This window comes from Marmota flaviventris, chromosome 2 (assembly GCF_047511675.1).
Source record: "Marmota flaviventris isolate mMarFla1 chromosome 2, mMarFla1.hap1, whole genome shotgun sequence".
Lineage (NCBI taxonomy): Eukaryota > Metazoa > Chordata > Mammalia > Rodentia > Sciuridae > Marmota > Marmota flaviventris.
Window position 1 is genome coordinate 16,018,139 of NC_092499.1, and position 13,888 is coordinate 16,032,026.

At 38.7% G+C, this 13,888-nt stretch overlaps 1 protein-coding gene across 1 annotated transcript in view; it reads left to right on the plus strand.

The window, feature by feature from the left end:
- Positions 1-6,388: 6,388 nt before the first annotated feature.
- Positions 6,389-13,888, plus strand: part of Eml5 (EMAP like 5) — a 182,690-nt gene continuing 175,190 nt past the window's right edge. The window contains exon 1 of the mRNA XM_071607616.1: positions 6,389-6,598. Coding sequence (XP_071463717.1) covers positions 6,402-6,598 — 197 coding nt within the window. The 5' untranslated portion in view covers positions 6,389-6,401. The remainder of the gene's footprint in view (positions 6,599-13,888) is intronic.

Sequence of the window (13,888 nt, forward strand, 5' to 3'; positions counted from 1 at the left end):
GCTGAGGGTGTAGCTCAGTGGAAGATTGCATGTGTGCTTAGCATGTGTGAAGTCCTGAGTTCAAAACCCAGTGCAAAAACAAAAATCTCAGTTGCTGCAAAAAATAAATTTTACATTTGATCAGGTGCATTTCTAGTCAGGAAATTAACACTGCTGCAGTGTGTTGGGTCTGTGTTAGGAGACAATATTTCATGGGTCTCTCATGTTTCTGCCTGTCTTGTGAGCAGAGGCACCAGCTGCTTTTATTCCAGACTGTCTTGCAAGTATGTTTTTGTAGTGAATAATCACGGATGATAAAGACAGTGTCCTTCTGGAGCAGGGGACAGTTTTACTTGTTGTACATATGATAAAGATGACATCTCCCTTCAGGACAAAGTTTAGATAGGTTCATTGCTCATTCTAAAATATTTAGGTTCCCTAGGCTTAGTTGGAATTCATCTGTAATGCATCTCACTGAGTCTGTAGGTATCACCTGGTCCTCCTGGTATATTATCCTGTGGGAATTGAAGTTTAGGCACTGATGATTGAGAGACCATAGAAGAAACTGGTTGATGTAATGCAAAAGTATGGGCACTAACTTAACCTATCCATCAGGTGAAGTTCAGCCAGTTGGGAAAATAGTACTGGGAGCAGGACAAATAAATCCCCCCCTCTTTCTCTTTTTTTAGGACTGGGGATGGAACCCAGGGGGCACTCTACCACTGAGCCACACCCCCAATCCTTTGTATTTTTTATTTTGAGACAGGGTCTCACTAAATTGCTGAGGCTAGCCTCAAACTTGTGATCCTCCTGCCTCAGCCTTCTGAGTCACTGCGATTACAGGCGTGCCCCACTATGCTGGGCTCCTCCTTTCTCTTTCCTATGGATTACTCTAAGACACAGATTGTCCTATCATCCCATGAAGGAAATCCTACATGCCACATGGCTACACCTGTTCTGTTTCTTCTCAGTAGTGGCCAGGCAGTAATGTCACTTCAATTGCTTCGGATCTTTCCTCTCTTCATTTCCTTTTCTTCAACTTTACTGTTCTGGGTTTACTCTTTCCCATTATAACATCAGTGCCTTAATCATTGTTGCATGCTGTTTTCTTGAGAAACCAGGTTAAGATTTTTTTTAATATTTATTTTTTAGTTGGACACAATATCTTTGTTTATTTGTTTTTATGTGGCACTGCGGATCGAACCCAGGACCTCGCACATGCCAGGTGAGCGCTCTACTGCTGAGCCACAACCCCAGCCCCCCAGGTTAAGATTTTGATTAAGTAAAGAAAGAGGATTAGAGACTCTAAAAGCATAAACAGCATACATATTCTAGAAGTGTAAATACATAGTTTCCTAAATCCAATATGATCATTGCTGCTGTAAGGTATGTATGATTTTATAAAATGTACTAGAACCCAAATGAAACCTAACTAGTTCTGGAGAGTGCGGATGAGGATGTCACAGCAAGCTACAGAGAAGAGGTGTGGAGTAGTTTGCCAGGGCTGCCACTGAGTGGTTCAAACAACAAAATTTTATTGTTGCTGCTCTGGAAGGTGAGAAACCTGAGATCAAGGTATCAGCATGACAAATTCCTTCTGAGAGCTATGTCCCAGCTTCCCTCAGTCATCTCAGACTGGCAACAGAAACTGAATGGAAACTGCCCTCCAAACCCTGGCCCTAGAAGGATACAAGCAGGACCCTGCAGAACCACACTTGCTGCCAAACCACAGCTTGTGTGTGTGTGTGTGTGTGTGTGTGTGTGTGTGTCTGTCTTAGCTTCCACTGTTGTCCTTCCCATATGTATGGGAGAGAATTTTTCTAGACAAGCATCTCTTGGTCTGGTTGAACCAAGATAAACTCCTTTCCTGTTTCACTACCAACTCTGTCTCTGTTAACTGGACTCTTCAGACAGCAGTAGCTGGACCTGGTCCAGCCCCAGCCTCTGACCCAGGACACGAGTAACAGTTGGACGTTTTTTTGTGTCACTATGGGTAGCTGATCCTTTATTCTGTGGTCAACTAGAAGTTGCCTAATGTTTGTTTAAAGCTACTTTCATTATTTTTTTCCTAATTACGGAAGCACTGGGTGTGTGTGATTGAAATATCAGTTGGACTACTCTACCACTTGAAAATCTAGTATGGCTTGAACTCCAAGTTCACCTCCTGTCAGAATCCAGGGCTTCCCCTCTTCCTCCTCCATAATGTTACGATTCTTTTCCTGTGGCTTTGCTTCCTACTACATCAGCTCAGATGAGAAGCCCCATTTCTCCAGTTTCCATTTTTAAAAATCCACCTACCAATTCATGAATTGAAAAAAAAAAAAAAACTTCAAGATTTGAGAGGCTTTGGAGAGACTCGTAATTTTGTCATCTCTCTGACTTTATTCCTCCCTCATCTTCCTGGAGCTAGGAATTCATCCTCATTCCTTATGCAGAACAGCTCTGCCCACCTTCAGCTCATTTAGGCTCTCATTTTTTGTGCCAAGCACTCGTTCAGGTATTTTTCCTAACAGAATTCTCTTCTCGTGACAAATTCTGAGAAAAAAAAGATTCTTTCCTCTTATGTATTTTTAAAAGAACCTAGAAAATACACCCAGAAAAGTTTTTAAATTACCCATAATATTACAAAACTTTTAATGTGTGTCTTTTGCTACAGTCTTCATTGTATTATACAACTGAGCTCATTCTGTATTTTTTTTTGTATTCTGCTTTTATACATTTTTTAAAATTCTACTATGAGAAATTTTCAGTGTTCCCCAAATTTGTCTGAAACCTAATTGTCAATGATTTTATAATATTTTGTCATATTGGCAAATCAATTTGCTTAGACCTTTTTTTGTGATCTGGGGAGTTAAACCCAAAACCTTCTGTATGGTAGGCAAGAATTATAAAAAATATTTTGATACATGAATCTTGATCTGCATTGGGATAGGTATCCAGATGAGAAATTAGTGAGTCAAAGGATAAGAACATCTTGAGGTTTAAGATGCTTATTACTAAATTGCTTCTAGAAAAGGTTCTTAAAAAAGAGTGAGTACCATGATCAGATATGTGATTTTTTTAACAGATAATTCAAATTTAGGGAAAAGAGAATTTGAACTGAACAGTAGCAGTAGGTTTTGGGAGGATATAAACAGGAGTAAGGGTTAGTGATATTTCTAAGTAGAGTCAGAAGAATCTCATAAGGAAGACATGGGGAGTTAGAAGTAGTGATAAACCAAAGATAATGTCTTCCCTTCTAATTTGCCTAACGAGGTAATACTGATGTTTTTAATACAAAAGAGAGGATGGTAAGATGTGCAGATTTGTAGGAGAAGATGCTTGGATACTTGGACTTGGATTACATACCAGTTGTTGAAGGTTTTAGGTGGAATCTAATAGGCATGTGGAAATATGGTTAATGGTAGAGAACATCTGCTGTTTTTTCTGCCTGACATCTGGTGCGAGCTTCAGGATTTTTTTCAGAGGAGGCTCTTTGGATGGCAATCTGGCTAGGAGTCTTGTCTTAAAGGTGCATTTATTTACCAACACCTGTTTTTTATTTTTAATTAAACTGCAGGTATTTTTGATTTGGTAAATGAAGATGGGATAATGAAGCATTCAAATAAGTGCTGACATCTATTCCTCCGTATTCTGATGATACCACTTTAATTTTCCTTGTTTGGATCACTCCCCCTCTCTCCCCTCCCATGACTTTGGTGCACCTGTCACTACTCTGTGGCTCTGGATCCAAGGATGGTACATAACTCAAGTCACCCAATCAGAGCCAAGGGGGCTGAAGTCTGAAGTCTCCAGGGGAACTGTTGGGAGTTGCCCAACAGTTCTTTCAGGAACCACGGAGAAAAAGCTCTTTTCATGGGGATTGCTGAGGGGTAGAATGTATAACTGGAGTTGGTGGCAGCTATTTTGCTTGTCTGGCAATGGAGTTAATCCAAAGCAGACATGAATGAATTCTGGTTATTTGGTTCTGATGGCATCACTTGAGTTCTAGGGCCTAGGCTCACTGATGCCAATTCTAGGGCTTTTCAATCTTATGAGATATTAAGATTTATTTTTATCTTAATTCATCTTTAGTGGTTTTGTCATGTACAAACAGAGTCCTGACCAGTACAGTACTGGATATCAGAAAAGGCTCATGTTATGAAAGGTCCAAGTATTCATGAATAAAATAAGAGGAATCATATTATGACAACATGACATTTTGTTTTATATATATATAACTAGTATATATATATATATATATATATATATATATATATAATTTAAATATTTAGTTTTTGGTTGTAACTGGACACAATATCTTTATTTTATTTATTTTTATGTGGTGCTGAGGATTGAACCCAGGGCCTTCCTCGTGCTAGGCGAGTACTCTACAGCTGAGCCACAATCCCAGCCCCTTGTTTTATATTTAATGGCTGGTGAATATGTATGGAACATCCACTATAGTGTCAGGCACAGTGCTTGGCTTTGTACATAAAACAGACTGATCAAAGGTATGGTTATAGAGTTATTTTATTGACATTATTAAAATATTATAATTCATAAATTTTCTGTATTACCTAACTAGAATTAATAGCATTAATTTTGGCTTTTACATCTTACATAGTTTGTTCTGTTTCTTCTTATAGACCTAAGAATGCCTAGCACAGTGCCAGTACATAATAGTAGCCAGCAAATAATTTGTTATTTGCTTGAATTTTAGAAACTATTTAAAATATATAGAATATAGAACTCCATATTAGGAATTCACAGTTCAAGAAATAGATGACCAGAAGGGATATTGTATCTTTTATTTTAAATGTCTAACAGATGTCCACTTGTAGATCTGAGGAACATTTTGGTTCTTTACCCCACATCTTTATTTTATTTTCTAAGGTTCTGGATGTTGGTATCTCATCTAGCCTGATAGAACTTTCTGATATGACCTTAGTAATAATAGATTATATAAAGCTGTGAGGGTAAGAACTGTTTTTTTTTTTCCTTGAATATTCATTACTGGCTCATTTTCTAGCTACCTTTGTGCCTCAGCCATCTCTTTTGGTCTTCAGTTGTCATCTGAGGATGGTTTAATTAAGAATGTTTTTACTTCACACTCTACCCTTGGGTCATTAAAAATTGTAATGGAAAATATGATAATAGGAAATAAATTATTTAAATCTGTTATTAATCTGAGTCTTAAATATGTATCATGGGATCTACACACATTGTGCTGAAAAATCTGAAAATATTTTAAACCCCATCTCATAAAAATTACATGTAACCAGTAATTAATGTATCATGAACTTATAGCAACAAAATATTTAATCTTTTCTAATTATACTGCTTAAATTTAAATAGCCAACATCTTTTCTCCGACATTCTACTTGATCACAAGATTTAAACCATCTGACTTGCGATTATTAGGACATATGATATGCCCCACAAGATATCATTTAATCAAGAGGCTATGGGCGATATCCAAAACAGCAATTTTTTTTAAAAGTCCAGGCATCTTTGCTATTTATTAGGAAATTGGACCTGACGTGTCAAATGTACGCTTAGGAAGTCCGATTTTATTCCCATTTAATCAAATATCACTACCTGGCAGCAAGAAAAACACAAGGTGCCAGAGAAAAGCAAAAAGAATGAAGTTAGCATCTTGGTGTTAACTCCCAGGCACAGACCGCCCAGGTCGGGTGCAGGCGCCAGGAGGGACCCGCAGGCGTTTCCTGGGCAAGGGCGCCGGGCAACAGGAACCCGGGGTTCCCGAGGGTTCGCCCAGGGCCTGAGAGGCGGGTGGGAACCGGCCACTGGGGCTCGGGATGCTGGCTAGCTAGGAAAGCGACCGCGCGGGACCTCCACCCTGGCTGCGGCCCTGGCAACTCCCGGCCTCTCCCGGCTCCGGGCGGGGCGGGGCGAGCGCGACAGGGGCGGGGCGAGCGCGGGGCCGCGCGCCCGCCGCTCAGCTCCTCGCAGCTCGGCTCGGGAGCGCGCGGCACGGGCCCGCCGGGCTGTGGCGACGAGGCCGCGGCTGAGCGCGAGCGCCGCAGGTGACCCGGGCCGCAAGCTGGTGCGCGGGCGGCGGCTGAGAGAGACGCGGCGCTGCGGGCTGGAGGCGGGCCCCTCGCTCTGCTCCTCTCACGGCCTCGGCGCTGCGGGCTGAGCAGACGCGGCGAGCCGAGGCGGGCGGAGGGCTCGAGGCACCCACTTGACGGCCGGCGGCGCCCGCGGCCCTCAGCATGTTCCGCGAGGCGAGGGTTGTCCTCCCGCCCGTGGGCTGAGGCGGCGGCGGCCACACCGGCGAGATGCACCTGCGGGGCGCAGCTTAGAGGACGCGGCGGGCGGGAAGTGCCGGCCGCCCGCGGGAGGGCGTTCTTCGCGGGGCCGCTGCCTCCCGCGGCCGCCGCGGGCCCGAACCGGAGCGGCGGGGTGGGCGCCGCGACATGGCGGCCCGGAGCGCCCCGAGTTGCCACCTGCGGCTCGAGTGGGTGTACGGCTACCGGGGCCACCAGTGCCGCAACAACCTCTACTACACGGCGGCCAAGGAGATCGTGTACTTCGTGGCGGGGGTCGGCGTGGTGTACAGCCCGCGGGAGCACCGGCAGAAGTTCTACCGGGGCCACAGCGACGACATCATCAGGTACGGGCGGGGGGCTCTGCAGCGCGCGCTCGAGTTTGCACCTGTCGGTGCTGCTGCGGGCGACGTCCCTGCGAGTGGGACCTGCAGCTGTCGGGTCCCGAGCCCACCCAATAGGTGCTCTGCTTTCCCCCTCTTCCTATCTAGGGACCTTCTCGACCCTGTAAGGTCAGGTCCGCAGGTTCTCCCGGGAGTTCGGTTTGATGGCTTTGCAACATACACCCATCAAAATTATGAAAACTGCGAAAAGGTTATTTTGTTAGCACTTTTCTGTTTTTTAAAAAGTCCCCGAGAGATTTTTTATTAAACGAATTCTTCAAGAGCCGGGGGAAACATCCTTAATAGAGAACTCAGCAGAGCACCGCTAGCTGTCCGCTGGTCCTGGGGTGTGCCCGGGGGTGTGCCCCGGGGTGGCACGCTGGAAGGCATTCACCTCTTGGCCATAATTATTAGTTCAGGTTTCACTGCCTGCAATTATGAGCAGATAGGAAAGAAACCCAGCCAACCTCAGGCAATTCATTGGAGGTTAAAATTTGCGTACCCAAAGGCGGCTTTGGGTAGGTCTCATAAGCAAATAATTCCACTGGTTTCCAGTTCTCTTGGTTCATCTTTATTAAGGTACTTCTCAATAAACTTACTTTCCTTTTTAGTTTATTTAAGTCACAGGTGTTGGATGTGTATATATAGTTTTATTCTTTCTTAAACAGTATCTTAAAGTTGGCCCCAGTGCTTGTTTACATTTCTTTAGTAAGCAGTATATTTTAAACGGAATTTTCAGTTAATATCTCAGTAGAACTTTTGTGGTAAAGTTAGGAGTTTCAGCAATTACTCTGGGCTATTGATTATTGCCTCAAGCACAATTCTTGTCCTTTATGGAGAATTATATATTAAAAAAGATTTTGAGAATGTGTATGTGTTGGTTCTCGGTTTTTTCTTTATTGTTTTTTGTTTGTTTGTTTGTTTTGGGGGTATAGTGGGGATTGAACTCAGGGCCACTGGACCACTGAGCCACATCCCCATCCCTATTTTGTATTTTATTTAGAGACAGGATCTCACTGAGTTGCTTAGTGCCTTGCTTTTGCTGAGGCTTGCTTTGAACTCATGATCCTCCTGCCTCAGCCTCCCCAGCCATGCTTCTGGGTTTTTAACAGAGATTTTGTGTTTGAGTTTGGTAGCTTAATTTTATTCCTTTATGTATGTTTCACAGGATTTACATCCACTATCTTGGTTTGATGTCTTGTAGGCAATAAGTTGTGGTATTTAAATTGCTTAAGTTGTTCTGTTTTGTATCTCTGTATATCTGTAATGTCTAGGAGGGAAAAGGAGTACTAGAACAAACCAAAGGTAGGACAAGATGGAGTAAAACTAAAAACAAAAATTGAAATTGTAGAATAGGGACTAAAGAGTGTTTTTTAAAAATATTTTTTAAAAAGACATCAAAGTGAAAATTTTCCAGATTGTACCTAATGTATTGCTATGGAAAGGATCTTGACAAGACATTTCATTTTCCTCAAGTTAGTATTTTTTTCTTTTCTTTTTTTTTTTTTTTGTAGTAGTAGTGATTAGGGTTACAAAACTAGTATAACAATCCAAATTACTAATAAAACAGAACTCATAGTAATTATTTATGTAGTTATTCACCCCCAGAGGAGAGTTTACTCCAGCCCCCCCCGCCATCTTTTCAAGTCTCTCCTCCCCTTTTCCATGTATTCTGCCACCTAGAGCACCAGGCATCCTAGCTTTACCTAGATCAAGCAGTCTAGACTAAATTCCTCCTCCAGATATCGTCAGTTAGGTTGAATTCAGTAAGTGGTGCTGGTGTGAAGGATATTGAGGTCTTTGTAGTGCACATGAATTTTTACTCCTTGTTGATTATGAGAGAAGTATGATACTAAAGCCTTCCAAAACTAGATATGATTTATTTGTTGGGGTAAATTATGTCTCATTTATTCTTCCAGCAGTAATTAGAGGCTTTACTATATATCACACTACTTGAATTTTTAGAACTGGTCAATAAACTGTAAGGAAGGTAATGCCTTTGCCATCTTCTGGAATAGTTGCACAGTATTTATATCTCAAAATATTTCAAAATGACAAACATACTATAATTTTGCATAATTAAATACATGCCTGATTTATGCAAATGATACATAACTAAATAATTTATAGCAATTAAGTTTTCTGAAAAGTTACAATGAAGTAGGAAAATCTGAGTCATATAGCATATTGAAATTGGTGGCACAAATTTAATATAGTACTGGGAATATAATTTAGAAATCAGTCAAAGGGCTCAGAAAATTTCATAGTAATTATGGAGATCGTTTTTGTTTGTGAAATAGAATAAACCTATTAAAGGTGTCTTGTGAAATAGATCAGGCAAATCTTAAAACTTGAATTTTTTTCAATTCAGTGTTTGACTTATAAGAAACTATTCCAGTAATTTTCAATTATATAACAGCAGAAGATGTAGCATTCACAAATGTGATGCTTTGTGGAAAAACAATGTTACTGTAATATAAGGATTAGTGAAATACTATTTTCATTATTAGCTTTGTTTCCATGTTTGCTTAAAACTTACTTAAAACTTATTAGTCCAATATGACTTAATTTGAGTCTAAGTTTATTCCAAAATGAGCAGGTCATTGTCCTTAGGGTTTGAAAATGTTAAGTGCTGTATTGGTTGTAAAGATTGAATCATGACACTATTTCATTTGTTTAGTGATTCTCCTATAATCTTCCTGTCATCTAGGATTGCCAGTGATGGTGCCATCTGACTTCTCATCATTTTTTCTGCATTACTTGTAATTGTCTTCTGTTTGCCATATCTCTGTATATACTATACTTCTGCAGTCACTTATCCTTTACTAGTATTTATTCCAGTAACTGGTTTATATATGGAAATGGACATCAGCATATCAGAAATAATACAGGACTTTCTGAGTTATTTTTCTATATATTCAAATTATATTGGTATAATTCTCTAGTTATGGTGTGTTCACAACGTGTTTAAGACTGTTATAAAATATACTAGACTAGTACTAGTTTTATCATAAAGATACACATCAGTAGCCTGGACTGTATACTTTTGTCAGTTGTCTTCCCAGAGGATGTGATAGCTTTTAAAATTTATTTTCCTAGTTACTGCCTAATCACCATTTTTTGTAAGTTTGTTCTTATTGTAGCAGGTATTATCAAAAGCTTTTAGATAATTTATATCAGTGAAGACCATTGATGTTAACTTGCCTCTGGTTTCCTTATAGGGATGACCAGGACTCATTATTTACATATTTTGTAGAAATAGATTTTGGAGTGCATTTTTTGTTATTGTTAAAACATGGTGAACGTATTTCACAGAATGATCGGGAGTATAAATGACAGTGCATCTGAAATACTTTGAAAAGTATATCATACTATATGGTTGCAGGTTAGAATAATAATTATAATTCACTGTTTTTAGGTATAGCTCTTTTTAGACAAAATGGTTGGTGTTGTAACTCTTTAATTGTGGTACATGGTATTCTTAAGAATTAAAACTGATCAAACCTCTCTGTAATCTATTAAAAATATTTTGTGACAGCTCAGTATTTATGACATAGGGAACTTCATTCATTCAACAAAAGTCTACTTGAAAACGTAATTCAGAATAGATATTAATGTGATCAATATTTTTTGTGTTTATGTGGGTCCATTAGCAATTTTTTAAGATCTGGCAGGAATCACTGCAAACTTTCTTGTAGTCTATGTTTGTTATTTCTCAAACCTGGCTGATCATTAGAATAATTGGAAGAGAGCCGGGCTTGGTGGAACACACCTGTAATCCCAGTGGCTCGGGAGTCAGACAGGAAGATCTTGAGTTCAAAGCCAGCCTCAGCAAAACTAAGGCTGAGCAACTCAGTGAGACCCTGTCTCTAAATAAAATACAAAATAGGACTGGGGATGTGGCTCAGTGGTCGAGTGCCCCTGGGTTCAATCCTCAGTACCCACCCCTGAAAAAAAAAAAAAAAAAAGGATAATTGGAAGAGCTTTTCACAAATTTCCAGCTTTTCTTTCAGATGCACTCTCAGAACTCTCTAGGGTGGAAGCTGGGAATCTGCTCTTTAAAAAGTGCCTCAGATGCTTTTGGTAAGGAAACACACTGCCATCCTGTATTCTTAACATAAGCAGTTTGAGAAATGAGCATAAATTCTCCCCTCAAATCTGATACCAACATTTTATTAAGCATTGAATAATCTATAGTAGTAATTCAGAAAGTATTAAACTGTATACAGATTTAATAAAATGCCCCATGTTTAAGTAAATAGAATTAGGTGAATTAGCTTTACAGCTTTGTAATGATTCTGTTTAGTAAGACTTCCTTTTATGTGTCTGGATATCAAAATATTTATGCTTATTTACTTTTAAAATGCTGCATAATTTAAGGCATAAAATTGAGGCAAAAAGTAGAAAATATCTAGCTGAGTGCAGTGGCACACACCTATAATCCTGGTGGCTTGGGAGGCTGAGGGAGGAGGATTCCAATTTCAAAGTCAGTCTCAGCAATTTAGTGAATCTTTAAGCAACTTAGTGAGAGCTTGTCTTACAATAAAAAATAAAAGGGCTGGTGATGTAGTTCAATGGTTGAGTGCCCCTGGGTTCAATCCCTGGTACCAAAAAAAAAAAAAAAAAAAAAAAAGAATAATCTAGAATAAGAATCAAGATTGTCATAAATATGTATTGACTATATTTTTATTGTTTAATTAGGAAGAAGGCCAATTTTTTAGATTTGCATTTTAACTATTTTATTGCTTAGTAATTCTTACATGAAATATGCCAATAATTAATAAGATGGAAGATCTTGGATATGTATTATGGAAAACATATGGAATGAGCTTTTAGAAGCTATTAAAAACTTACTGTTATTTCAAGGTTTCTCACTCATCAAAGAAATATTTTTGCACATCTTCTTTGTGCAAAGTTCCCTGACATAATCTCAGAGTTTAAAAATTCAATGAAGTACATTATCAATTAGAATAATATATGTGCTAGGGATATCACTGGCATACTTATGTTATGGTATGTACATGGGGACATAACAGTTCTCATTTTTTTTTTTTAGAGAATGAAGAATTTATATAAGGAAATGGATAGAAATAGTCATCAGAAGAAATGTATGAAGGTATAGAATTCTGGGAAAAAGTAACATTGTATGTAGTGGTCTTTGAATCCAGAATCTTTGAAAGAGTTGTTTGTACTGTCTTTTAGTTACTTTTATCCTTGGCTGTATTCTGTTTCACTGTCATAGTTCTTGTCAAGATCACAAATGACCTCTATATTGCCATATCCAGTGCCCAGTTATCAGTTCTCATCTTTGATTTTTTTATTAATTTGACACAGTTGGTCACTCGCTTCTTAAAATGCTTTCTTTTTAATTTAAAGTTTTAACTGATACATAAAAACACAAAAATTGTACATATTTAAGTGGTACCATGCAATGTTTTCATACATATATACATTATTTAATATTTAAATAAGGTTAAACATGTAAACATTCATCATTTCTTTATGGTAAAAACATTCAAAATCCTTTCTTCTAGATTTATGAAACATACAGTACATTGTCATTATGTATAATCACCCCACTGTGCAATCTATACAAGAACTTCTTGCTCTCGTCTAGCTATCACTTAATACCCACTGATAAACCTTTTTCCGTCCTCCCTCCCCTCTATTTTCTCTATCCTCTGGTAACCACTATTCTACTCTCAAATTCTATGAATTCAACTTTTTTTTATATTCCATAGATGAGATCACATGATATTTGCATTTTCTGTGCCCAGCTTATTTTGCTTAATAATAAAATAGTTAAAATGCAATTATCATCTCCAGTTCTATTCATGCTGTACTTTTGTGTTTTAAATGTTGTCGGATTTTGTGGGGTTTTTTTTTTTTGGCTAAATAGTATTCCATTTTGTATATGTACCACATTTTTAAAATTCATCTTTAAGTTTTTCATGAAAGACATTTATATCATTTCCATGTCTTGGCTATTATGAATAGTACTGCAATAAACCCAAGAGTCTCTTGGACACGTTGATTTCATTTCCTTCGGATATGAAATCAATCAGTAGTAGGGTTACTGAATATATGGCACTAAAACACTCATAAGTGGCATCTGTAACATTTCTATTTTTTTTTTTACTTTCTTATTCTTACAGCAAGTAGTTATTGAGTATTACTCTCTAGGGTTTGTACTTAGCACTAGAGCAAACTTCTACACCTTCAGAGAGTTTATATCTACTTGGAGGACATATATGGAATTAACCAGGTAAATTTTATACATGTGTGTATGTATATATTTATTTACCTATGTAAAGTTTTTCCTAAGAGCCAAGGAGAGAAAAAGCAGGAAAGTGAGATAAAAGGCTATTGAGAAGAGTTCAAACAGTCTTGCAAGAGAGGTCTCCCTGTACAGCTGAGACTTCGAGGTGAGGAAGTACCTAGTTACTGTGTGTAACTAGGAGGGAATGACACATTAGGCAAAAGGACTATCAAGTGCAAAAGCTCTGACGTAAAAGGCCTAGTATATTTGAGGATCAGTAAGTATGCCTGGAGTAGAGTGAACTTGGGGGTCAATAGTAAAGAATGAGGTTTGATGAGGTTATGGTGGTGGGGGCCGATTGTGTAGACTGTTTAGAGGATTTTGGCCTTCCCACCTGAGACTGGAAATTATTTGAAAAATTAATTGAAATTGATGATACAATTTGACTTATAATTTATAACAAAGTTATTCTGGTTCCTATATCGAAACCAGACTGATGGGTGGAGAGGCAGGATGGAAGCAGGGAAACATCTAAATCCAGCCAAGAGATTTGGTGGTAACAGTGAAAGTAATGAGAAAGGACAAATTCTGGATATATTTTGAAGACAGAGGCAGTATGGTTTACTAATGGATCAGATGCAAATTGTGAGAGAAAAGAAAGGTCAATGGTGATCCCAGAATTTTTGGTAAGAATGACTAGAAGAATGGAGTTACCAGTTACTGAAGTAGGAATAATTGGCAAGAGTAAATTTTCTGTTTTGGGAGGAGGGGAAATCAGAAGCTCTATTTAAGAAGTGTTCAGTTTGTGGTACCTAATAGACAATGAAGTAGGGCTGAAAATTAGGCAGATGAACATACATGTCTATAATTGAAGAAAGCAATCTGGGCTGGCTTAGTGTCAGTTTTGGTGTTATCAGCATGTATATATCATTTAAAGGTCACTAAAGGAGCAAGTATTATGAGAAAGGATCTAAAAAAAAATTGATTCCTTTGTT